The following is a 27,030-nucleotide window of genomic DNA, read 5'->3' on the forward strand; positions in this document are numbered from 1 at the left end:
CTTAAAAGTGCCAAGTTTGAAAAACAACATGAGAGAAACGTTTTAATGTGGAAGACAGAGAACCAGTATAATAGGATAGTAAATATGCTTCAGGAAAAAGCATCAGGAAAAATTAGTTCAAGGAAGTGTTTCTACAGATAAAAAGTTTTAATGGTCAGTAAGGGACAGTTTAAAAGATTTAAAGGGAAACCTTGTAGATAAAATTTCAATGTCCAAAAGCTTCCTTTTTTTTTTTTTTTTAATTGAAGGTGGAGCTTTGGGGAACCTGGGTGGCTCAGTTGGTTGGGCAACTGCCTTTGGCTCAGGTCATGATCCTGGAGTCCTGGGATCGAGTTCTGCATCGAGCTCCCAGCTCCCATGGGGAGTCTGCTTCTCCCTCTGACCTTCTCCCCTCTCATGCTCTCTCTCTCTTTCTCTCAAATACATAAATAAAATCTTAAAAAAAAAAAAAAAGGTGGAGCTTTGTTAGTTTATTGAGCATGAGTGCTACAAATAAACACTGTGTTTTGTTCTGAAAAACTTCAGAAATATGAGGGGTTCTTTAAGGTTAAAGTACCAACAAGACCACCACATTTCATTATGAGTGAGACTTCCCCTGGGAGTTAGGGTAGGGCAAGGAGGACGACTACATGCTTGTTGGGCAAAGAAGCACTTCTGCAGGCACAGGCTGGCACCCCAACAAGCATAGCCAAGGAACACTTGCCATATGGACACTGCCAAAGATTGGGGCCACCCCTGCTCTGATATCTCAGATTCATCACTTATCAGGTCATGGAGGAAAGATGAAATTCCGCATTGGAATGGTGGTTTAAGAACTTAAATAGAAAGTGTCAGAAAGTATAAGTAAGTTTAGTGAAAGTTGAGAACCATCTGTATTTGATACAGTCTGTTTTTCTTGGAAAAAATCATTCAGATTTGGAATGAAGCCATAGAGGTGTGGTTTAGTGTATGTGGTTTTGTTTTCCATTATAAGATTTCTTTTCTGGGGGGTGCTTGAGCCATAGAAAGAAGAAATTCTTTAAAGAGGCTAATTTTTAAAAAATTGTGCTCTCCCAGCAAGATAGGGAAATGTCAACAGTTTTTGGTGTATGCTTCTATTCTTTTGAAGTAGATATCCCTAATCCAACATCCCCTCCATTTGGTGTGTTTTTTTTTTTTTTTAGATTATTTATTTGTTTATTTGACAGAGATCACAAGTAGGTGGGGGAGGGGAGGGAAAGGGGAAGCAGGCTCCCCGCTGAGCAGAGAGCCCAATGATGCTCAATCCCAGGGCTCTGAGACGGGACCTGAGCCAAAGGTAGGAGCTTAATCCACTGAGCCACCTACCCACTGAGCCAAATGGAGCACCATTTGATGTATTAACAGGGGCACCTGGGTGGCTCAGTGGATTAAACCCTCTGCCTTCAGCTCAGGTCATGGTCCCAGGGTCCTGGGATCAAGTCCCGCATCGGGCTCTCTGCTCAGCAGGGAGCCTGCTTCCTCCTCTCTCTCTCTGCCTGCCTCTCCAACTACTTGAGATCTCTGTCTGTCAAACAAATAAATAAAATCTTAAAAAAAAAAAAAAAAACCATTGATGTTTTAACAGATTTGCTTTACTGTTTCCAATGAGAGCTAAAAGGAAATTTTTGTGTTCTCAAATACGCATTTTAGTTTCTCATCCCCACAACCCTGGAGTATTTATGTAATACTTGAGGTATTATTTAAAATTTGGAGTTTTGTTTGAAACTCGGATCATGTATTTAATTTCTTATTCCTGCCCACGACTTCAAACTTTGAAATGGAAAAACAGAAAGTTATTTATTCAAGGTAACTTTATACACAGGTTTTGAGGGAAAAAAATATCTATTATGTGATATTAAGTATATGTAAATTGCTTGTTTCCAAAATGGCTAAGTTATTTACATACATCTATAAAACATACTATACATTAAAGTTAGGTACAGTGATTAAATCACTGTTACATCATTTTTTAAAAAATAAGTTCCACTTATGCATTTGAGCTTTGAGCAGATTCAGGTAGTTCCTGAAAAAAAATCAAAATTGGCTACCAGTTGCTTTCATCACATGAAGAAAAGCAAAAGATGGAGTTCATAAGAAAGATGGAAAATCAGCTAAAAAGCAAGTTACAATATTTATAACAGTTCTTCAGGTGGGGGCGGCAGGTATTCACTGTGATCCTGATCACAATCAGGAGGAATAGAGAACTCCTGACACTGGATCCCATTGTTGGAATCTTCCTGGTTTTTCATGAAATCTCCTGGTTCCAGGGGCAAGTTAAGTGAGTCAGGTGGAGGTGGAAATGTTTGTTCGAACTCAGTATTATGATTTTTACAGACTTGATTGAGACAGTCCAGAGACGGTGGGAGATTGGAGGAAGCATTTGGAAGAGGAGATAGAACTGTCATTGTGGGTTTGTCACATTGGTTATTCTCCTGTTCTTCCAAATCAAGAAGTGGGGGAGGCGGTGGAAGCAGATCTGCATCATCTGAAGTGGAAACTGCAGTGCCGATCGTTGATCCACCAGGACTCTCCTCTGATGTACCATTTACTTCATCTTTTGTTTTTTCTGTTTTGAGGGGGTTGGAATCTTCAGTATTTGAGTCAAACAACTTAATTTCCAAGTCCTCTGCTAAGAGTGTGCTTTTGTTTGATTTCCAGGGCATAAATGTAACAATTGATGTACGTTTTGTGGGGACTTCATTTCCTCTAATGTTATCCATATATATGTCGGGGGTTTCACCATCAGCAAATGGAGACCTACCTGCCCAATTCTGATCACTTAAAGCTGGTTTTCTCAAGCATTTCCATAGTACAATTATGATTATAGATACCAACATAGAAGTCAGAATTACGCCAATTAATATGGCAGCTATTGAATTAGCACTGGTTTCACGTGAGATAGTTTTGCTACTGGTAGTTTCTAGGATGAATCCTGGAGTAATCCTCCGCGAGCTTTTGACACTTGTTGGTTGAACAGTTGGATTATGAACAGTTGGTGGTGTTGGTTTCCTAGAAGAGGTACGGACAGATGATGGCTGTTGAGTGGAAGTATAGACAAATGGTGGCAGTCGTTTGGTAGAAGTATGGGCAGATGGTGGTAGTTGTCCAGCAGAAGTAAACACGGGTACTGCTGTCTGTTGGGAAGACATGTTGGCCATTGATACTGGTTGTCCAGTGTTGTTATAGGCAAGTGGTTGCCCAGCAGAAGTGTGTGCTGCTGGTTCTTCAGACGAAGCATGGGCAGCTGGTGATGTTTGTTTATCAGCAGCTTTAGCAGTTGCTACTGGCTGTTCGGGAGAAACATGGTTGAACTGTGTTGGTTGACTCATAGGATTCTCTGTTGTGGTTTGAGAATTAGCTGAATTAGATAGCCTTGGTGATCTAAATAAAGGAGACTGTGGTTGCTTCTCTGTTGTAATTGCTTCTCTCTTTGAGGAAAATGTATCACTGATGTATCCACAAAACAAAATTAAGATGAAATATTTGGGATCCATTCCAGAATGTTTCCTCTTTACCAGTGGTTTTATAATGAGAGAAAGAAAGACAGGTATTATTTGGTGTCTGGCACAAAGTAGGTAGGTACCTAATAAGTATTTATTGTTTTTAATTTAGACTTGATACACTGTGGTGTAAATAAATTTTTTGAATATATCCTAACTTAACCTTTCAACATTTGGACCTCATAGGCAATAGTCTCTTAATTCTTTCATAAGACCTGTACTTGGCTTTGCTGCCCCCCTCGGTTCATTACATTGCAATCCTTCATTTTACCATCATGCTTGTGATACATATAGGCTGTGGGTGCTGGTTCCATGTGCTCTCTATTCTTTTCTTCCTTACTGCTAGAAATACACTGACCCTGTTGCTTTTAAGGACACCAGTAATCATCTGTCAACTAATCCAAAGTCTTACTTTTATTCTCTCTTTTTTTCTCTCCCTCTCTTGTCCACATTCGATGCTATTGACTATGCCTTTACTACTATCCAAGTAGCTCTTTGTGATAGTCTTTCTTTCATGTTAATCTCACTAGCTCCTGTTTTTCCCTTCTTAAATATGGGCATTTGTTACTAAGTCCTCACTCTTAGCTACTTTTCTCTAATCCTGATTGCATAAATTTTCAGCTCTCGCCTATATGCCATAGCTCCCAAACCTGCACATCCAGCCTAAACTCATTAATTCCATTCCATTTACATGACTTCTTGGTGGACATTTCCATGTATATATCCTACTGTCAGCAAATATAAAATATTTAAAACACAGAATTCATTTTCATGTGGAAACTGGCTCTCTTTATTTTCATACGGTGCTACCTTTGTTTAAGGTTTGTATGCAGAGTCTATCGTGTTAGTAGTCTCTACAGTATCATCAGTCTATCACTGTCTCTTTATGTTAAGATCTTATACTCTTTTTTTAAGATTTTATTTTGAGCCACAAGTAGGGGGAGGGACAGAAGAAGAGGGAGAGAATCTCAAGCAGCCTATGTGCTGAGCGCAGAGCCAGATGTGGAACTCAGCGCGGGCTTCATGTCCTGACCCTGAGATCATGACCTGAGGCGATACCAAGAGTCTGATGCTTAGCCAACTGAGCTATCCAAGCACCCCTAGGATCTCATACTCTTAAAGGAGTCAGTTCAACTCAGAATCCTAAACAGTCTTTGAATCTGGTTGAGTCAGTTGTTGCCAATTGGTCAAGTTGTCCCACTGCTGCTTTCATTCATTTATCAATAAACATTATCTTTGTGTCAGGTCTGTTCTAGGTTTAAGAGATACACTCCCCCCCCACCGAGTTTCTAGTGGTAGAAATAAGTAATAAATAATTATAATAGTTTAATAAGCTTTCTCCTAAAGGTATGCAAGAGATGCACAGAGGAACCATTGCAGCCTGGGAGGCTTTCAGGGAAGGTTTTTCAGAGAAGTAAAACTTGAGCTGTCTTGAAAGATCTGTAAGAAGGAATGAAGTAAGTAAAGTATTGCAGTCAGGGGAACAGCATATGGACATGGGAAGAGACGGCTCGTGTGTAAGTTTGGCAGGCAGGGCTTTTTGTGGGATGTGGTAGATGCTAAAACGTGAGAAGTAAGTTCCAGTTCTACTTCCAGCATGTGACTCTGCATCTGAGTGTGCGAACTAGTCATTTCATCCCTCCTGTCTCAACTGCCTTCTCTCTAAAGTGAAACTCTCTAAGACAGTTTCAGCTCTAAGTGTAATACACTGTTGTGTACATCATTAGACACAATGGTAACTATTTGGCTATTCCTTAACGTTAGGTTGGTTATTAATGCTGGGTTGGTTATTAACGTCAGGGAAAGGAACATCTCAGGGTGTTAGATCCTGGTAAATCGACTAGAAACTATAGTTCTTCTGGGATTCCTAGTCCAATGTGAGAGAGATTTGATGTTCTATGCGAAGCACAGTAACAGAAGAGGAATGCCCTCAAGTTTTGCAAATAAATAGACTTTTCAGCATATTTGAATAGTTTTCATTGTTTACTCCTCTACTACTTGGTACAGAGTGTTGGTAAATTACCCTGTTTAAGCAGAGGGCATGTGATTTATTCCCCCCTCAGTGGTCTCTTCCTTTTTATTTTCTTTCTAATACTAAAGGCCTAATTTAAAATTTTTCTCCTTTAAACTTTCCTGCATACTACTGATGAAGTAATCTTCTGAAAAACGTTTATAGTCAGCTTACTGCTCCCTGACTTATGGGTTCCCTGCTGCTGTCAAGACAAAAATTCTAAACTGAGTTTTCTTCCTTCTGGCTTGAATTTACCAGTCCTGACTCATGTCTCAAGACTGAAACTTCTCATTCAGCCAAATGTACCTCTTCCCATCTTAAGTACTTTCTAGACACATGCTTTTTTCCCTAAATAGACACTTTAAATTACACTGTTTCTCACCCTCTTAGTGTATGTTCCCCATCCCCAAACTCATCCTCTTTTCTTGTCTGAACCGGTACTCACTGGTCAGACCTCAGCTTAAATTCCCCTTCCTAAATCAAGTTCTCTGTGACTGACCACATCCCAGAGAGTTCAACCATTCCCTGAACCTTCTTAGGTCTTGTTGTCTTTACGGTTCCTTAGATAATTATTCATGGTCCTGCCATAGTTACATCTTTATTCTCCTAAATAATTGTGTTATTATTTTTTTAAAGATTATTTATTTATTTATTTGACAGACGGAGATCACAAGTAGGCAGAGTGGCAGTGGGAGGCAGGCTCCCCACTGAGCAGAGAGGCTGATGCGGGGCTCGATCCCAGGACCCCTGGATCATGACCCGAGCTGAAGGCAGAGGCTTAACCCACTGAGCCACCCAGGCGCCCCTGTTATTTTTTAATTACTTTTAACTTGCACATTTTCTTTTTATTATCCCCACCCATTCAAACAAGAACCTTGAAGAAAGCAAAAAAGAAACAAAAATTTTATATAGAACATATTCTGTACTGTACTATCCCTCGTGTTTTAATAAAAACTTTACTTCATTTAACCTTTAAATGATCATAAGGAAGATGAAGGAATCCTTGACTTACAGATAAAGACACAAATTCACATGGATTAAGAGTTTACCTAGAGTGCCTGAGTGGCTCAGTCAGTTAAGCATCTGCCTTCAGCTCAGGTTATGATCCTGGGGTCTTGGGATCGAGCCCCGCATCAGGCTCCCTGCTCAGCAGAGAGGTGCTTCTCCCTCTCCCTCAGCCTGCCACTCTCCCTGAGAGTGCTCTCTTTATCTATCAAATAAATGAAGTCTTAAAAAAGAAAAAAAGAGTTTGCCTAGTGTTCTATCACTTTTATATATATTAAATCACAAGTAAGGAATTTGTACCCAGGACCATCTGATTGACAAGCATGTATTCTTTCTCCTCCCTAAACTGCTTTGGGTTTTGATTCCTTTATATCTAAGTGCCATATATCTTAGGAGCTCAGGAAACACTTAATCTGTATTGGGCTTATGGTTCCTTTCCATTTCACTTTTTCACTATTTATTAATACTTCTGCCAGCATGTAAGCAGAGAAGATAAATCTAAGTTGTTAAATTATGCTTGTTATCCATTTTGCAAAAGGTTTCACAGGAAAAAAATAGAAACTTTTGGCATAAATGTGGGCATTTGAATCATCTCTATATGGTTACCCATGTGCCATTCCTACTTGCTATTCTTACAGATTTCCACCACCCCCAAAAGTCATTCTTCAGGGTTTCACTTTAGTTTTTAAAAAATGCCATCCAAAGCAACAGAAAATATAGGCCATGAATTGTCTTCAGCCAAAAATGTTTCCTCTTTTATGACTTCACTTAAAATTTTAAAAACCCACACAGTTCCTCTTTTCAATTCGCTAAAAAAAAAAAAGCACTAGAGAAGGAAAGACCCTGAACAGGAACATGATTATAAACCATTTTAATTTGTAAGATCAGTTTTGGTAAGTTCATAACCTCTTTTGTCAATAGGAAGGTCATGTGAGATTTTTCTACTTGTCATTTAAGGGTTACAACAATCTCAAAACCAAATTCCATTTTTTACCTCTCCTGTCTCTTCTTCCCACTCTTCAGTTAGCTGTCTACCCTCCTAGGGTCTGCTACATTAGAATGCTAGAATCTGTATTATATTTCTGCTATGACAAATCAGAATAGCCCAGAAAAGAGAGAGCAGGATTTAAAATAGAAATATATAAGGGGCATAATAGTGAAGAAACTGACATTTTTCTAATTCAGAGAAGTGAGGCCAGTGTTATGAGCAGTGCAGAAAGTTATTTAACATATGTATTTTTTTTAAATATATAAACCATGTATACCTGAAGTACCAACATTTCTTCTTCAGGGAGAGAAGGTGGAAAGAACAAACCATATGGGGGAAGTAGAAAGGAGAAAATGTAAGATAATATTAAATGAAAAGGGAGTGCAAAGAAATTAAAAAAAAAACAGAAAAATAAAGCAGAAATTATAGTAGACAGCCAATATATGGAAAAGGGGAAGGTCAGTGGACTAGAGAAGGTATTGAAGAGTTAGTGAAAAGCTGAAGAAAAAGTGGTAGCTATGTAATTAGCAAGAAATTAGGGTAGGTGATTAAAGTGGAAGAGTTGGGCAAAATTAGAAGTTGGGGGAGAAGATTGAAGTAGATGGAAGAAAGAACCACAGAGTGCTGCTCTCTGTCACTGAACAGGATTTGTGGATGTAGGGAAGGAGCAAGAGGAGCTGTTTTTCCATGATGGAGGACTTGACTCACCCATTTTCTCAAACTCACTAGGCTTTCATTTCAGGTTCTCCTGTCTGTTCTAAGTATTCTTAAGATTCTCTTTATTTCTTTCTGGCACAATTCAGAACATAACTGCTAATTATTCTAAAGAACCCAGACATATTCTATATAGCATTTTTCTAGAAATCCCTTAGTCTGCTGCTCAGGCAAATCCCACATTGTCTACTTTTGTATGGCAGTATTTTGCTCATTATTATAGGTTGGCACTTTGAGGTCTAAATCTGTGATTTTGGTCCTCTGGCTTTTCCCGAATATTTAAAAATGTTTTAAAAGAGGAAGGAAAACATCAACTGTGTTTTAACTAAACATCTTACAGGCAATTAACACTGAAGGTAGGAGTCCTTATGTATCAGACATGTTCTCATAAATATGATGCATAAATATGTAAAGGGTACAGTTAAGATTGAATCTGTGAGGAGGAGTAAAAAGAGATTAACCTTGAACTCTTGATAGGAAGCATTTGGTGACTTTTATCAGTATTAGCTACCATTTACTGAGTACCCACTCAGTGTTAGGTATTATTCTATTTTAACAAGAAGAGTAGAGGGGCGCGTGGGTGGCTCAGTGGGTTAAGCCGCTGCCTTCGGCTCAGGTCATGATCTCAGGGTTCTGGGATCGAGTCCCGCATCGGGCTCTCTGCTCAGCAGGGAGCCTGCTTCCTCCTCTCTCTCTCTGCCTGCCTCTCTGCCTACTTGTGATCTCTCTCTGTCAAATAAATAAAGAAAATCTTTAAAAAAAAAAAAAAAACAAGAAGAGTAGATGTGGGATAACTTGCTAGTGTCTGAGTTGTAAATAGAGGCAATGATCAAGAAATCATGTCAGTCATACACAAGAGCCCTTTCCTTCTGGTATATGTCACTAAACATGCTGCACTGCCTTTCGTAGTAAAATCATGAAGCAGGGGGCACCTGGGTGGCTCAGTGGGTTAAAGCCTCTGCCTTCGGCTCAGGTCATGATCTCAGGGTCCTGGGATGGAGCCCCACATTGGGCTCTCTGCTCAGCAGGGAGTCTGCTTCCTCCTGTCTCTCTGCCTGTCTCTTTGCCTGCTTGTGATCTCTATCTGTCAAATAATTAAAATCTTAAAAAAAAATCATGAAGCAGAAATGCTAAAGCACAAATGAAGGAAGGTGATGTGAGCTCTCTGGGAACAGATAACGTAAATAACTTTGGGAGGCAGTCTTGAGTTAAGGGGTAGGGAAAAAAAGACTACCAGAAAACCAGGTTATGCCTGGTTATGCGAGGTTATGCCTCTGATTCTATGAAATTAGTTACGAGAATTTTAAATGGTTAGCCTATAAGCTATCATATATGAAATGACTTTTTAAGATCAGACATTGAAAGGATTCAGATTTATATTTAACAAATTTGAACTTACTCAGAATTCATAATTTCCTTCTCAGTAGAGTTACATAGGAATTAGTTGAAAAACACAGGTACTATTACACTCCAAATTTTGAACTGTCCCTTTAAAAATATAGAGAGACAAGTGTTATCTAAAAAAGAGATAAAAATCTTTATTTTCTAACTTAAGTAATAGTTACTTAGAAAAAATCCAAGTGGACTTCTATAAGGGAAAGTCATAAATATTTATGAAATTGTTGAAATAGAGTATCACCCAGTATAAATTTATATTCTGCGATATTTTAAGTCTGTGTAAACTAAACTCTTGGCAGTTTTTATTTGGAGGGTATTTACTTTGTAACTGCCCAGTTTACTCACAGAGTAGGCATGTTGTATGCAGATTAGAAATTTTCTATTATTTATCCTGTGAGTGTTTTTTCCCGTATCTATTTTATACTACTTACCAATAGCTCAGATTATTGCTTGAATATGTAGGTGATATGAATATGTGTATACATTTTATCATAACAGTTTTGTCTTAACTTTAAAAATGAGACCTATTTTCCTGTAACTGTTATTACTAAAATATAAAATGCTGTTTGTATTAAAAAATGATAATTGAGTACCTTATCTAATCTCCTTTGGTTTCTTTTTTAATTTAAGTGAATGTGACCATTTTTACCATAGAAACTAAAGGGGATTAAAAAATAACTTGAATCTATGGATTATGTTATATATGGGGCAACTTTATGGAAAGCAAGTTAGAGGGTTTTTGTTGTTGTTGTTGTTGTTTTTTAAAGATTTTATTTATTTTATTTGACAGAGATCACAAGTAGGCAGAGAGGCAGGCAGAGAGAGAAGCAGGCTCCCTGCTGAGCAGAGAGTCCGATGTGGGGCTCGATCCCAGCACTCTGGGACCATGACCTGAGCTGAAGGCAGAGGCTTTAACCCACTGAGCCACCCAGGTGCCCCGCAAGTTAGAGTTTTTAACAGTTGATATTTGGGGATTGTAAATTCAGTCATGCCCCATGGTCTCTAGTTTTACTTGTCACCTTTAGCTTTCTCTGCCAGGGTTATAGTTTATTGTTTATAACTACAGAACTAAGGCTGACTAACCATTGACATTGAACAAAATTAAAAGGGCTGTATCATACAAACCTTGCTGAAAATTTTTCTTCAAGGCAAGCTCAACATTGCATATTTTTAAATTCCATGCAACCAAACTCCAAAACCTGCCCTAGACATCTTTAGACTAGCAGAATTTAAGTTGAAAACACTAACAACATCTTAGTTTTAAAAATAAATTTTATATAAAATAAAGATCAAACCAGATTGCCTGTGTGAAAATTTTCTTACCTCAGCTGTTAACTTCTTTTTGCAGAATGCTGAGTTCTTGTTCTATCTGGACATTTTAGTGATTTGGCTAAGAAAGCAAAAGGGGTGGTTCAGTTCAGATTAAAAATGGTCCTGTAGCAAACTGAAATGCTTTCTGTAGAAAAAAAGGAAGTTTATCGATAGTTGGTTCCGGAAGTGCAATAAGCCGCAAAATGACTAAATAATGCACTACTTGAACAGAACTTATTTTGAAACACAGTTTGCAGCTTTATGATTTGAATGCTTATAATTAATGTTGGTAAGTGAACATTTGAGACTCTCTAGTAATGTGATTATATAATTTAAATACTTAGAATAGTACTTTAGAGGGGAACTTACATATTCTAAGGCAAAAACTGCCAGTTGGGTTATCACCCAAAGTGAAATTTCTTCTCGTAAGAAGCAAAAGATGTGTTCTGTTTACTTGATCACCTTAGGCAAGTTGCTGTGCTTCTGAGTCATCATTTCCTCCTCTGGAGGAATATTTCTCTTATTGAGCTATTGTGAAGATTAAGTAAGATAACGTGTATAAATGCCTCACACACGGTAGGAAGCCAGTAAATGTTAACATTATTTCCTTGTACATAATTTAGACAAAGCCCAGGTAAAAGTGTAATTAAACTTTTCGGACTGAGTACTTTACTAAATGATTTTGGAGTTCCAGTGCACAACTCTTTGGTTACCCACAGAGTAGGTACTTCCCAGTGGAAGGTAAAATAAATTGGGAATCATGATTTAAATGAGTCAACTAAGCAAAGTTCATTGAACAGAGAATGAGTTAGTCTGAAGAAAAATTTCTTTGCACAAGTCTCCTTCTAGCCTCTTTCCTGCTCTGAGAAATGGAAGTCGTGTTTCCTAATTTATAAATTTGTTGTGGGTTTAAATAAATGTGAAGTGCCTAGCATAGTGCCCTTAAGAGTAGATACCGTAAGTATTAAGCCTTAGCCCTGCTTTTCATGATCACTGCAGAGGATCATGGACTAGCAGTGACTAGTTCTTAACATCAAAGTCCTTATACCTTGGTACAAAAAGAATATAATCAAAGCACTGTGAACTTTTGATTTACTACTTTAAAATCCCTGAATTGAATATGTGAATTATAACCCCTGGAATAGAAAACAGAAGTGTTCTTTTTTCAAAAATAACTTAAAATTTGAACTCAAAATTTATCTTAACCTGTTAAGATATAAAGGAACCACTTCTCTTTGTTCATGAACTGTCATTGGATAGCATCATTCTGAGGGCGTTAATTAGTGAGTGATGAATTTTAAATATTCTTGCAATAGAAGCTTTATTTTTTTTTTTGTCAGAAAATGGTTAACCTGTATGTTGAATATGAAAATACCTACCTAGCTAATGTCTTATTTTTTAAAGGACACTTTTAATTTCCTCAGGTAAGTATATATGACACTTGACTCCATGAGTGCTTTGTGTTATCACTATTTGCTCTAATACACAATCTCAAATTTTTAATTGTACAAGATGGGAGCTCTACCCAGTTTCATTGCCAGTGTGGTCCTTTCTACTCCTCAGAAGATAACCTGATGTCACCATGATTGGCAATGAGTGTTCTCTTGCTTCCCTTTTTACTTTTTTGACATTTAGCTTTATCTGAATAATATTATAATTTCTTTAACAAATTGGTAATAAACTGATTATAAAATTGATTTTTCCCCTCCCATTTTAAAATATAACCTAGATCTTTCAAGCCATGGTACCTGTAAAAAGTGATTTTGATGACCAAGAGCAGTATTAATTAATACAGAATTAATGCAAAAATTACCAGTGCTTGGAGGTTACTCCATTGCAGCTGAATCACAAAGAGAATTGGTGGGAATTAGATATTGACTAGTTTTAAAAACTCTTCAGATGACACAATCAGGATGGGAATCACAAACCTAGAAGGGCGGGTACGAGTGTGACCATATTTGGAAAAATATAAATAAACTCTTTTCTTAAATGGCTAGCATATTGCCCAAAATAAATGCTTAATAAGGGATGAGAATTTTTTAATGTAGCTTGGGGTTTTTTTGCCTTTTTTTTTTTTAAGATTTTATTTATTTGACAGATCACAAGTAGGCAGAGAGGCAGGTGGGGCATGGGGATGGTGGGACAGACTCCCTGCTGAGCAGAGAGCCCAATATGGGGCTCGATCCCAGGACCCTGAGATCATGACCTGAGCTGAAGGCAGAGGCTTTAACCCACTGAGACGAGCCACCCACGTGCCCTTGTAGCTTGGTTTTTAATTAGTATGCTCTGGATCAATTTTAGTAGATAGCTGGAAAGTCTCTCAAACCAACTTTTGTAATATATTTAACTGAATGTGGAAGTCTTAATTTAAGTTTAAGTCATTATTTTACTTGAACACAGTTTCTTGAAAGTTTAAACAGTTCCTTGGACTATCCTGTTTTCCCAGATGAGAGCGAACATACACACATCTTTCCTTTGCTCATGTCACATTAGATAGTTTAAAAAAAAAAAAAGTAAAACTGATCATTTATTAGGTTGCTTGGCCCCTTTGAAATCAGAGAATTAGTCACCCTTTGGATATTTGCTATAAATATTCCAATAAGCAGTATGTGTAGAAGTACATTGCATTTAAACAGTAAGATGTGCTTTACATTTACACTTGGGCTTCTGTTATGGCTACAATGTCATCTGTTTCAATTAAGCTCTTCTACTTATTGATCTTTACAGTGTGTTCCCTAATATAATAAAAGGAATACAAATATATGTAGTCAGTTTTATTCTAATGAGTCTTAATTTGTTATACAAAATTAAACGTTTTAATTAAATATTTGTAGTAGAGAAACTCTTCTGTGTGCCATACATAAAGATGAAAACATCTGGCATAAAACTGCTGTGCTGGTCTATGAGCTGGTCCAGATTCTGTCACATTCAGCAAAGGTACTGTTAAACTACAGTTCAACTCTATACATTAGGAATTTGGCTTCCGTTAGATGTTGAAGCATATACTTGCCTCTGAGGACACACTAAAACTCTTCAAAGTTGAATTATATTCAGACGAAGATCATCTAACTACTGTTGCTGAACAGGAAATGTTTATTTAATTGTCCCTTTCTGCCTCCATTAGTCAGTCCTTCAACTCGCCTTTAAAACCTTCCTTCATTCTTGAGTGTTTGGTTATTTGCTTTTTAAAATATTCAGTGTCAGGACAAAAGTGCACAGTTTAAGTAATTGAGAAGGTGGGCAGACTTCTCCCCTTCTCACCTGCTTGATTCTAAATTGCAAGGCTGCCATGTCAGCAACTTTGACTGCCAGACCTACATGTTGGCATTGAACATCAAACTGATTTGATTTTTTACTTCATAAACTTTCTCATTGCTACTTTGCATTTTTCTTTACTAAAGCCCTTGTTAGTTAGTGAGTTTTTCAGTTCCTCCTTCATCTTTTCTTTCCCTTGTAGCTATGAGTGTTCCAGTAGATTGCATCATTAGGTTGGGCCCTGTGAGCTGGTGTGTTCTTTTCCAAGTGTCTGAATCAGCAGGCCAGAGACCACTGCTTGCCAGAAAATCACCATTGCTTCTAGGCTGACGCTTGCCTATTTGTTTTGATCGTCTGAGAGATGAGACTTTGTTTGCCAGAACTACGGTTGATAGAAATAGAAGGGTGCAGATAAGGAAAAGCACTGCAATTATAACCAAGCAAATTAGCATAGCCATTTTGTTGTTGTTTTCATCACAGACGTCTTTTTTGAAAATTTCACGGTGACCTTTGGTTGTGTTTTCTGTGCTTCGTACTGTTGGAGAACTGTTCGTGATGACGGAAGGTATATAAAGCTCCGGTTCCGACGGAGGCGTTAGAGATGGGACCTGAGAGGATGTTGCTATTTCAGTCCTGTTTATAGCGTTACCTCTTTTATCTACTTCAGAAGTTGTAGGGCTTGTGTTAATGTTTTCATTTTGCTTTCTGCCCGGCCTATTTTGAATATCTGGATCCCAGACTGTAGTACTGTTAGCCCACAGATGGGTGTAGTTTGCGTTTATTCCAGGAGACCAGGAAAAAACCATTGTCATCAGAAGGGCAAGATGCAGGTAGAGTCCTGTGTGCTCCATGTCCGTGAATATGCTGGAAGTCTGTTGGGATAGCAGTATAATTGGTTAATTTTGGAAAGATTAAGGGTTCCTGGTTGCTCTGATTATACTTAAAAATCGGACAGCTGGTACCTTACAAGTGAACTACAAACTTGTGCTTAATATTTGCTATCCTGTTTGAATTTCTTCTCAACTGACTTTTTTTTTCCGTTAGGCTGTGTATAAAGAAACAGTTTAATTTCTGTTATTCTCGTAAATGCTAGAAGTTAACATTATAAATAACTGTGAATCACTTTAAACTGAATTCTGTGGTTTTATATAGCTTTCTCCTCGCCAGGCATACTAAACTTCAGCTTTGAGTCAGATACTTCTGCTTTGCTTTTTTGATTCCTCCTTTTTTTTTTTTTTTTTTTTGGCCCCCAACCATTTAAGGATCTTTCTGGCAGAAACTCCCCACCCTCTAACAAATGTGTTACCAGTCTTTATAGTAAAGGAGAAATGTGGCCTTGAGCATTTTGCTTCATGTATGAAGAAAAGGCAAATGGCTTTTTTTGGTTTTTGTTTTGGGGTCAAGAAAGGAGAACTATAGCAACCAAAGGAAATGGATTTCAAATAGGAATTCAAGGTGTTCTTTTTTTTCTTGTTGGGTGTTTATCTTGAAGCTTAGAATAAAGCTGGTACTTAGAAATATACTCCGGTATTTGTGAAATCATATGGTGGTGGTTCTCTCTTTTCACCTGTATATCTCCTAACTTATTGTGGCTTTTTTAAAAGCAAAGGCATGCCAGATTTCTTCTGAACAATCTCAAAAGTTAAACAAAAGTGACTTTTTTCGTCAACATTTATGCCTCGCATTTTTTTTGTATTACTATTTTGACATAAATTTTTTTTAAGATTTTATTTATTTTTTTGTCAGAGAGAGAGAGAGAGTGAGCACTGGCAGACAGAAGCAGAGGGAAAAGCAGGCTCCCTGCCGAGCAAGGAGCCTGATACGGGACTCGATCCTAGGACGCTGGGATCATAACCCGAGCCAAAGGCAGCTGCTTAACCAACTGAGCCACCCAAGGGTCCCAATTTTGACATAATTTCTTAAGATAAAAATTATACAGGGGCATTTGGGTGGCTCAGTTGGTTAAGCGACTGCCTTCGGCTCAGGTCTTGATCCTGGAGTCCCGAGGTGGAGTCCCACATTGGGCTCCCAGCTCCATGGGGAGTCTGCTTCTCCCTCTGACCTTCTACCCTCTCATGCGCTCTCTCACTCTCTCTCTCAAATAAATAAATAAAATCTTTAAAATAAATAAATAAATAATACAGCAAAATAGAGAACATTAGGTTTGTGGGGATTTAGACTATGGGAATGGGAAGCCAAGGCAGATCATTAAGTCTCAACATATAAATAAAAAAGACGAATTTTAGTTTCAGCTTCAAGCTCCTTAGAAGGCATTACAAAAGGGGACAAGTCTGTTCCTAATTCTCATCCACCTGTGGTTGAAGATTTAAATAGAACTGGAATATCTGTTCTAGGTACTGATAAACCAGCAGAAAAGATTTATTGCCATTATCAAGTCATCTCTTTTATAGTAATATTCTGTTCATCTGAGCTACTTTTGTAGACTGTTTATGTTAGCATTAAATAGAAGCAAAACTAGATTACTCTCCTGAGATTTACTCAGTAAAATTACCTGTTTAAGAACTTTATTTTAGAGAAGTTCTTCTCCAACTTGAATGTGCATGGGAGTCTTTTTGTTGTTGTTATTTTGTTTGTCTGTTTTTAATTGGATTCTGGTTCTGTAGGTCTAGGAGGGAACTGAGATCCTCTATTTCTAACCTCCTCCCAAGTAAGACAGATGCTGGTGCTAGTCATACTTTTTTTGAGTTTCAAGGTTTTATTAGAATTAGTTGTTATATGTCATTGGATAAAATTTTTGTGCTATTGATAATACAGACATTGAAAATAACAAATGTGATATGTTGTTATACGAACAAAAGTAGCTTATAATAAACAATGGCAAATGGAAACCAGCCACTGAAGTACTATTTCCTAAAGGAAAAAAACCTTTATTATGTGTTCTGGAATTAAGATGACTTTTTAGATTATGATCTTTAATAGACAGTGAAGATATTACACACTGACTTCCATATAATAGTGTTGAGCTTTAGTTTTTAAGTTGAATAACATAAATCTTGGTATACTTTATGATTCTTTCACTAAAGAGAAATACTTTAAATTGGGTAAATAGGTAATTTCCATCTTTTCCTACTAGACTAGATTTCTGCATTCCATGATAAAATGATTTAAAGTGGGTTATTCTTACCCTGTTAGTTCATTAACAATGTAGTATACATCATGGAACTCGTACACATTTTATCAGTGCTTACCACAGGGTAGATAATAGGCCCGCTGTTGATTGTCTGCAGCCAGATGTACTGTCATCTCAAATAAACAAACTGTTAACAAAATGAGACTTTCTCTTGCCCTTACAAATGCCTGAGAATAGAAGATTGTCTCTGCATCCCTAATTTATGCCATGGAGGCCAGGTTACATTATCAAAAGTTTTCTTTATCTGGTCATTTTCAATAAAATTTATAATGCCTATGTATTTGTAATGAGAACTTCATTTTTTCAACTTTTTTGGTAACGTAAAACTTTTTAGTTCACTCTGGAGTCTAAACTCAGATCCTTCCTAATCATGATAAAAACTATGTTGATGATAAATCTTTCCATTTCTAACTTAAATGTTACTTAATAGGACAGAAAAAGAAAACAGCATACATTTTCAATCACTTATGATTCTACTTTGTTAGTAAGATTCTTAGGTACTCTTTGAAAGCACTTCCTCGAACACTAGCTTGTACAAAGTTACGCGTGAAAAGGCGTAAGAAAAGCCAAATATATATGACCTACCTTACAAACTCTTGGTCAAAATCTGATTATAACCTGATTTTAATAAGCCACTTCTTTTCTTGTCTTGAAGCACAGCTTCCAAGTAATTTAAAGCAGGATAGACTTGGAGAATAAGAAACCTTAAAGTAAATCTGCAGTTTTAAAAAAAAGGGTATGTACAGCTAGCTTTCCACTTTTAAAACCAAACCACAGATGACACATTTCCTTTCTGCTGCAACTAAAGCACATGTCACAGGGGGAAAAAAAAACAAGGAGAAAAAAAAAAAAAACCAAAAGTCCTGTCCAGTTGGCCGCTGGCATGACAGGAGGCTTTGTATAACAAATCCCCGCCCCCAGGGCAGGGAGGGTTTTCCGCTCAGTGCCTTTTGACCTTATGCTCATTATATATGCCTGCGATGTTCTTTTGAATGACAGTATCCTTCAAAAGAAGAGGGAATGGTATTTTTCCTGCAGCATTAAAATCCCTAAAAATTTTATTTGTGTACCACAGAGTGATTTGATGACATAAGTTTGGAGACCCGGGGTATTGGTCAGATAATAGAAACAGTGAAATACACAACCAGCATCTCAAATTGTGGAAGTACAACAGTGATTTGAGAAAATATCTAATAAACGTAGATGATATGGGGCAGAATAAGTTTTTATGTGGTTTAGTGTATACACACACAGACACATGTACACACGCTTTCCCCTCGAATGTCCTATCATCACTTCATATAAAGTATGTCTGAAATGGACTTGGTTTTCTCTCCAAAAGTTACTGCCCCTGATGAGCCCTTTTTGTTCATGATAGCAGCATTCTTTGTGATCTCAGAGGCTTGGTATCTGGCAAGTCCTTTTAATTCAAGTCCGTCCTTTCAGCCCTCATCAGACCTTGGATCATGTTGGTCCTTCCTTCATATTCTCGAATTGATTTCTTTCTTCACTGTCACCATAGTATTCAGCTCCTTATTAGGCCATACCTAGACTACAGTATCTTTTTTTTCACCAGCTCCCAGCTCCTCATAGAGCTTTTATGTATCACTTCCTTTGATCATATCACCTCTTTCTTTTAACAAAAATAAATAAATAAATAAAGTTGAATAACTCCCCAACACCTACAGCAGTGATTCAGAAATATTTGTGCATATAAATATCAGATGAGAAGGTTGTTTAAAAACAATGAAAATCGCCAGGGCCTCCTGCACAGATTCCTGTGTAATAGAAATGGACTGCATTTGTATCAGGTACCACAGTTGACTCTGATGCTGGTGCTTCACAGAACATATTCTGAGAAATACTGGGCCTCTGGGAGAAAACTTGAACCTCTTAGTTTCAGTCCTTTCACAGTTTAACTATTATGTATTTTTTCGAGCTCTATCCCCTTTTTTTGAAAAGTTAAACTTTCAATTTTATTTTATTTTTTAGTTTTTATTTAAATTCCAGTTAGTTAACAGACAGTGTCAGATTAGTTTCAGGTGTACGGTTTAGTGATTTAGCACTTAGTGTGCCCAGTGCTCATCACAATGAGTGCCCGTCTTAATCCCCATCACCTGTTTAACCCACACCCTCCCCACCTCCCCTCTGGGAACCATCAGTTTGTTCTCTGTAGTTAAGTCTGTTTTCCGGTTTGCCTTTCTTTTTGCTTCCCGTATGATCACTTGTTTTGTTTCTTAAATTCCATGTATGAGTGAAATCGAATGGTATTTGTCTTTCTCTGACTTTTTTCACTTAGCATTATATTCTCTAGCTCGATATCCTTGCAGATGGCAAGGCAACATTCTTATTTATGGCTGAGTAATATTCCATTGTATGTATACCACTTTAGCCATTCATCAGTCGATGGACACTTGGGCTCTTTCCATAATTTCACAATTGTAGATAAGCTGCTATAAACATCAGAGTGCATGTGTTCCTTCGAATTAGTATTTTTGTAACCTTTGGGTAAATACCTAGTAGTGCAGTTGTCCGGCTTTATCTCTTAAAACTTCTGTATGTGGTCCTTCATTCCAGCTAAACTAGCTGACTATTGCCTCAGGACATCTAGTTATCTGTTTCTTTTTTCTTTACCTCTGTCTTCTAGACCTGCTAGTCCTTCCTCCTATTGAATTCAAAATTTCTCCTACCAACTTCAGCCACATCTTCGATGTAGTTTTCAGTGACTACCCAGTGTGTGTTCATTTCTCCCTCTTCTGAACTATCTTTCTCTGCAATTCATTTGATAGGTGATTATATACTACCTCATACCTTTTCTTTGATCTTGAAATATTTTATTTTAAAATTATTTAACTTGATTTTTATCTTCTTTTCCCTAACAAGATTAAAAATTCTGAAGTAAGGATTTTTATCTGAGCCTATTTTATATTACTTACCAGAGTCATCAAGTGTAGAACATTGGGCCTAGTTAATACATAAGTTGTTCTGATTTGAAGTTCTAGTACTGTGTTCTTCAGGGCTTTCTGATGGTCCTTACTTTGGCTACTCACACTGCTCGGCATTCTTTTGAGTGTAAGCAACTTAGGACCTCATATGGCTTAATCAAAAAAATGGAATTCATTGGCTTATCAACAATATAGTCAAGGGTAAATTTGATCCCAGGAGAGGCTTCTTTATCTAGAGTTCAAATGAAATGGCTGGGCCCCAGTTTCTCTCTTCATTTCTCTGTTCTGTTTCTTCAGTTTTTAGGCAGGCTTGCCCTTCATATCTCAAGGCATGACCTAACAATGCCCAGGGCGATGTGTTCCCTTGTTTATAAACACCAGGAAAGAAGAAGTCTGAATTCCCAATTAAAGCTAAAGTTTCTGAATTGGGCCTCTTTGACCCTGGTTGTCCTGATTTGAGTTATATATATGGTCATTGCTGAACTTCTCTGCTTAAGGTGGAGTAAACAAATTGACTACAGCTATTCAGATCACTCCAGGGCTCCAGGTGGGTCATTCCCATCCAAAGTGTTGGCCGGGGGAAATTCGGTGGTCCTAGAGGCAACCAATCAGTGTTCACCGACTTTCTCTCATTGTCTGGGGTGTGCAGGTTTGTTCTTGCTCAAAAGTGTTTGAATTGGAGACTTGTCTCTTTCAGTTTACTTCAGCCTTATTTCTCAATATATAAAGAATACCTAATTTCAAAAAATGGATTTAGATTTTGTGCAGTCTTTTGTTACTACAGTTTCCTTTAGAAACCACATCAGAAAATTAAAGGAATAAAATAGATTAGAAGCCTCTGTGTATTTATTTATTCAGAATTCTGTTAATAATCTGTGTCCTTTTTTTTTTTTTTTTTTTGGTCATCTTCTTTAGGTTTAAAACTGGTCAGATCAATGGCGATTTGCTGATATACCATGTCTTGCTGACTTTAAAGCCATATTATGCCAAGCCATATGAAATTGTAGTGGACCTTACCCATACGGGGCCTAGCAATCGCTTTAAAACGGACTTTCTCTCCAAGTGGTTTGTTGTTTTTCCTGGCTTTGCTTATGACAATGTCTCTGCAGTCTATATCTATAACTGTAACTCCTGGGTCAGGGAGTACACCAAGTATCACGAGCGGCTGCTGACTGGCCTCAAAGGCAGCAAGAGGCTCATCTTCATAGACTGTCCTGGGAAACTGGCCGAGCACATAGAGCATGAACAACAGAAATTGCCTGCTGCCACTCTGGCTTTAGAAGAGGACCTGAAGGTATTCCACAATGCTCTCAAGCTAGCTCACAAAGACACCAAGGTTTCTATCAAAGTAAGTCTCACTCCATGTTAGGTACATGATTTGTTACCCTGCTTGGTTAACCAGAGTGCACCGGCCTCCCTAGATGCTACCGTAATAGTAGATCAAATGTAAAGTCCGGATGGAGGAAAACTCAGCTTTCTGTCTTCATGGAGGTCCTGTGGAAGATAGGAGAGGTGTACACTTAATATTCTAGGTTGCACTGGAGGCAGGGGAGTGTGGTGGAGAGGGCAGTTGCCATCTATCAGTCAAAGGCATGGGAATGTATGGAAAGTGGAAATTACCAGTTGAGAATTCTTCTGATTATTACATGCTTTTTGTAGAAGGAAAACATGAACCAGGATAAAACCAGTAATTGTCTGTGGGTTTCTTGAACTTTTTAGGGAAAAAAATTATATTTTAAAAAATGTTTGTAGTCTCTATCATGATAACTGTTGAGCCCATTTGAACATGTGGTAACTCTTCCTTAAATGGCAAACATGGTACTTTTTTGGTTGGTCCATTGGTCGGTTTTCGGAGCCTCTTAAGAGTTCTGCATGGTGGAATTAAACTCTTCTTCACTCCACTCTCTCACCATCACTTTCCAGGTTGGTTCTACTGCTGTCCAGGTAACCTCAGCAGAGCGAACAAAAGTCCTGGGGCAATCAGTCTTTCTAAATGATATCTATTATGCTTCGGAAATTGAAGAGATCTGCCTGGTGGATGAGAACCAGTTTACCTTAACCATTGCAAACCAGGGCACACCACTCACCTTCATGCACCAGGAGTGCGAAGCCATTGTCCAGTCTATCATTCATATCCGGACACGCTGGGAGCTGTCGCAGCCCGACTCCATCCCCCAACACACCAAGATTCGGCCAAAAGATGTCCCTGGGACGCTGCTCAATATTGCATTACTTAATTTAGGCAGTTCAGACCCTAGTTTACGGTAGGTTTTTTTAAAAACTCACTTTAACTTTTTTCAGGGTTTGTTGCTTTTAGAATGAGACCACTTAATAAGCTTTTAATACAGCCTCTACCTTAATACTCTAAATAGGAAAGTATGCTATGTTGGTTAACCAGTGTGACCTCATCAGTTTGTGGGGTATTCACATGAACTGTGGAATTCTGAAAAGGGTGAGTCACACTAAACCAATACATGTTCTTTCTCTAGGACACTTTAGTCTGAAACAGACTACATAGCAGTTTTATTTCTGTGGCCCCCTCCATCCCCAAAAAAGTCTTTTTTTTTTTTTTAATCTATTCCTAAGTTTCTCCTCCTGAGTCCTATAATTATGCTTTCCCATGTTCAGAAGTACATCACTATTAAGTTTCCTTACAGTCAAATTAGATTATTGTTTGACAAAGGAGGGCTTAAAGTACAATATCTCAAACAATAACACTGCATACTTTCCACCTATGGGATTTGAACAAAGTTCTTTAAAGAAGTCTTAAGACAAATGTAGATGTCATCTAACAGGATATAATCGGTTCTGTTTAGATTTAATAATCTGAACGTGAATGAGGAAGGAGCATGGCCTGTGGGGTCAGTATATTTGGTTTAAATCTAGATCTGCTACTACGTATGACTTTGGGCAAGGTATTAAAGTTCTCTGAGCTCTAGTTTCAAGATACAGGTAACAGTGCCTTTCCTATATACCTACAAAGGTTTCATAAACAGTATGTGTAGCAGTATATTTTAACATCTGGCAGTTTGTGCTTGGTAAATATTACTGCCTCCCAGCTCCCCCTCCCACCCCTTCTCTCTCTGGCAACATGTCTTTGCACTCCTTCCTTTATTTCTCCCCTGTGCTTTTCATGTTGGAATAATTCTTTGTCCCAGGTTCCTTGAGACTGTCAAGACTTTTAGAGATACAAATTCTTAGCTCCAAAAAAATCTTCCCTAGGGTGTAATGTAGCCCAAGTTTTATAAGTGGGCTTTTTAGGAGTCCTAATTCTTAAAGGGGGGGAAATCAAGATTTTTTTACCTGGATGGGTCTCCCCGAAATTATGTATAAAATATTGTGTATGCTTAGCTTTCATTATCTCCAAGGAACCTGTGATACCTACCTCAGTTTGAGCAGGCCCAGTTCTTAATAACTGTTGAAATGTACAGAATAAAAGTCAATGTCAAAATAGTGTAACTCCAAATTCCTAAGAGTTAGTAAGAGATACACAAACTTAGAAACAATAATATTAATAATCTCATTATAGGAAAATAGAACTATAAAGCCTACGTTTAATTTGTAATTTAAAATTCCTCATAGAAGAATGCTAATAATGTTCTGACAGTTACTAGCTTGAATGACCCTGTATTCTCTTGTGAAATAAAGTGAACTGACAGCTTCTGCTTTTTGCTGAAGTATGTCATTCCAGAGAAAAAGCCTTTAGGCTGACTTAAATTTCAGTGGCATTTTGCCCCCATATGGTTGTTGCAAAAGTATATAGTAGCATGATGAAGGTTCGGAGGTCAGGAAAACCTGAAATTTGCTGAGCAATCAAACTATTCTCTTGCTGGAGAAAAAAGAAAATTTGAAAATCAGGTGCAAGTTTTTTTGACTTGTGTCCTAAATTGCTTAAATGTATTTTCAGACCTTTCTAAGGAAAGTTTTGGTTCTAATGGAACCTGGATGTATATATCATTGGGTTTTTTTTTGTTTTGTTTTCAGTGGTTATGTATAACGGAAGGGGGGTACTTAATTATATTTGTTTTTGACCTCCAGTTTGGTATGTCTTGTAGGACACAAAGAAAGAAATTCAGTAGGTGCTGATGAAAGATTTTCACATTTTAATTTGATAAGGGGCCATCTCATTTCTCTTCTTATGATCCCCTACTACAAATAGATCTGATGAGAGGAGGAACCATAATTTGAGTTTTTGGCTTCATTGAAAAAATGATGAGCCTTATTCTAACTTTATTGATCCACCTTAGGACCATAAACCTCTCATATTTTATATCCCAGTAAAATGTCTTTTAGGAAGGTCTTATATTTACCTATCTTAGGAGCCTCACACTGCTCTTCTGGTAATGTCAGAAGCCTCCCTTGAATCCCTAAATGATGAAAAAAAATCCCTAAATGATCAAGGCTTATTTTGTGTTTACCATAGAATCATAACATCTTATTAATTACTAACTATCAATTAGAGAATTGATTGTAAAATTTAAAAATAGTTGATTAGGCTTTGTAATAGAATCATAAGTTGTATGTTATGAAAAAAATTGGGAATTTTAAGAAAAAAATGGGTTTTAAAACAACCTCATTTGTGTTTTCTTCTAGGTCAGCTGCCTATAATCTTCTGTGTGCCTTAACTTGTACCTTTAATTTAAAAATCGAAGGCCAGCTACTAGAGACATCAGGTTTATGCATCCCTGCCAACAACACCCTCTTTATTGTCTCTATTAGTAAGACACTGGCAGCCAATGAGCCACATCTCACCTTAGAATTTTTGGAAGAGTGTATTTCTGGATTTAGCAAATCTAGTAAGTAATAATTTTCTTTAATACTAACAATGATTCTAAGAAGATTCAAAGAATTTCTTTGAATTTCTTTGATTCAGAATTTGCCAGTGAAATCATAATTGATTATATTTTCAGTTCTTTATCTCTTCTAAATTTTCATTTGCTGTACTGTGCAACTTAAAGAAACTCTGAAGGAACTTCCTGGTAGACAACATTGAGAAATCCACCAAAATTCTGGCCATAAAAGCAGGGTGGCAAGATTTTTGATACTTTACGTGTCTCTGGGCCACTTACAAAGTATTTTTCACACTGTTTCAGTTTAATTGGCTTCAGGATTTCTCTTAGCAGATTATTCCAAATGAGTGAAGTCTCTTTGATTCTAAGGAAATAGTAATTTTCTCTTTTCGTTAGGTTGACTTTGAACTGTGATTTTATTGGTCATGTAGAGTTCCTGGAGAACGCAGTGACACACTATGCAGGGTCCAGAGTCAGCTCCTGACCTGGCTTTTAATAACTCTTACAAATTTAATATCTACTTTTTCCATTTATTCATCTTCCTACTACCCTGATGTAGTATAAATGTTGCTCTTCCTCCAGCTTATTTCCTGACATTTTCTTCGCTCCCGTTTCTCTCTCCATAATACAGAAAACTTTTTTCTGCATTCAAATGTATTTTTTTTAAAGATTTACTTATTTATTTGAGGACAGTAAGATAACATATAAAAGGGCATGTGCATGCACATGAGTTGGGGGAGGGGCAGAGGGAGACAGTCTTTAAGGTGACTCCCCACTGAGTGTAGAGCCAAAGTTGGGGTTCAGTCCCAGTGACCTATGAGATCATGACCTAAGCTGAAACCAAGAGCTGGATGCTTAAACAACTGAGCCACCCAGGTGCCCCTCAAATATATTTGATTCTTCAGCTAATTAATTAAAAGCTTTGACAATTCATCAAGTCCAGATGACTGTATATATTTACTTATAATAAGAGATGTAGGAATATAACCCAAAAAAGAAAATGTGTTAAGACTGACAAAATAAGAAAAGCATAAAGCTTTACTGAAAAATATTTTTTAAAGATTTGAGTGAATGAACCATATGTTGTGTTCCTGGACAAACAGTTCTTCCCACTTCCCAGATTACTATAAATTCAATGCAGTCCCATCATAAGAGCTATAGGTTCTGAGGACCAAGAATGAGATAGAACTGGGGTGCCTGGGTGGTTCAGTTGGTTAAGTGTCCCACTCTTGATCTTAGCTCAGGTCATGATCTCGGGGTCCTGCGTTTCCAGCCCAGCATTGGGCTCCACACTGGGTATGGAGTCTACAGAAAGAAAGAGAAAAAGGGAGAGGGAGGGAGGGAGGGAGGAAGAAGTGGAACTTAAAATGATTATAAATTTCACTTGAAACAACAAGAATAGTTAAGAAAATGTTGAAAGAAAAACTGAAAGACACTTGTTGCAGACATTTGAACACGTAACAGTACAATAATTAAAACAGAAGTGTTAAAGAATCAGCAGTCACATCAGTTTAAGAAAACAGATTGATAAAGAAGCATCACAAACTGACGGGGAAAAGATTAAATCATTTAAACAGTGAGACTGGAAATGAATTAAGTTGGATCTTCATCTTCACCCCAGACCACAACATACCAAAATAAGGTCTAGCTGTATTTAAGAATTGAATATAAAGGGGCTCCTGGGTGGCTTAGTGGGTTAAAGCCTCTGCCTTCGGCTCAGGTCATGATCTCGGGGTCCTGGGATCAAGTCCCACATCAGGCTCTCTGCTTGGCAGGGAGCCTGCTTCCCCCTCTCTCTCTGACTGCCTCTCTGCCTACTTGTAATCTCTGTCTGTGTCAAATAAATAAATAAAATCTAAAAAAAAAAAAAAAGAATTGAATATAAAAACTGGAACCATTAAAAAGAAAAGAAAGAGGAAGCAGAATATTTAATTGCTTTCTGGATGATTAAGGACTTACAAA

The 27,030-nt window shown here is 37.6% G+C and overlaps 3 protein-coding genes across 9 annotated transcripts in view; 1 reads left to right on the top strand and 2 right to left on the bottom strand.

Annotated features, from left to right (window-relative positions):
• Window positions 1–27,030, top strand: part of NF1 (neurofibromin 1) — a 253,323-nt gene that overhangs the window by 189,258 nt on the left and 37,035 nt on the right. For all 7 annotated transcript variants that reach the window (XM_044248346.1, XM_044248352.1, XM_044248351.1 and 4 more), the window contains 3 exons: window positions 21,194–21,626; window positions 22,202–22,542; window positions 24,872–25,074. In XM_044248346.1, the coding sequence (XP_044104281.1) occupies window positions 21,194–21,626; window positions 22,202–22,542; window positions 24,872–25,074 (977 nt within the window). The remainder of the gene's footprint in view (window positions 1–21,193; window positions 21,627–22,201; window positions 22,543–24,871; window positions 25,075–27,030) is intronic.
• Window positions 1,536–11,047, bottom strand: EVI2B (ecotropic viral integration site 2B). Its single transcript, XM_044248353.1, has 2 exons — window positions 10,940–11,047; window positions 1,536–3,509 (listed from the first exon to the last, which is right to left on the bottom strand). Exon 2 carries the CDS (start codon window positions 3,492–3,494, stop codon window positions 2,133–2,135), a length of 1,362 nt encoding a protein of 453 aa, XP_044104288.1. The 5' UTR covers window positions 3,495–3,509; window positions 10,940–11,047; the 3' UTR covers window positions 1,536–2,132.
• On the bottom strand, window positions 13,689–18,227 carry EVI2A (ecotropic viral integration site 2A). The gene is made up of 2 exons (XM_044248356.1): window positions 17,919–18,227; window positions 13,689–15,054 (listed from the first exon to the last, which is right to left on the bottom strand). Exon 2 carries the CDS (start codon window positions 15,031–15,033, stop codon window positions 14,335–14,337), a length of 699 nt encoding a protein of 232 aa, XP_044104291.1. The 5' UTR covers window positions 15,034–15,054; window positions 17,919–18,227; the 3' UTR covers window positions 13,689–14,334.

The sequence above is a fragment of the Neovison vison genome, chromosome 5 (genome assembly GCF_020171115.1).
Source record: "Neovison vison isolate M4711 chromosome 5, ASM_NN_V1, whole genome shotgun sequence".
Taxonomy (NCBI): Eukaryota; Metazoa; Chordata; class Mammalia; order Carnivora; family Mustelidae; genus Neogale; species Neogale vison.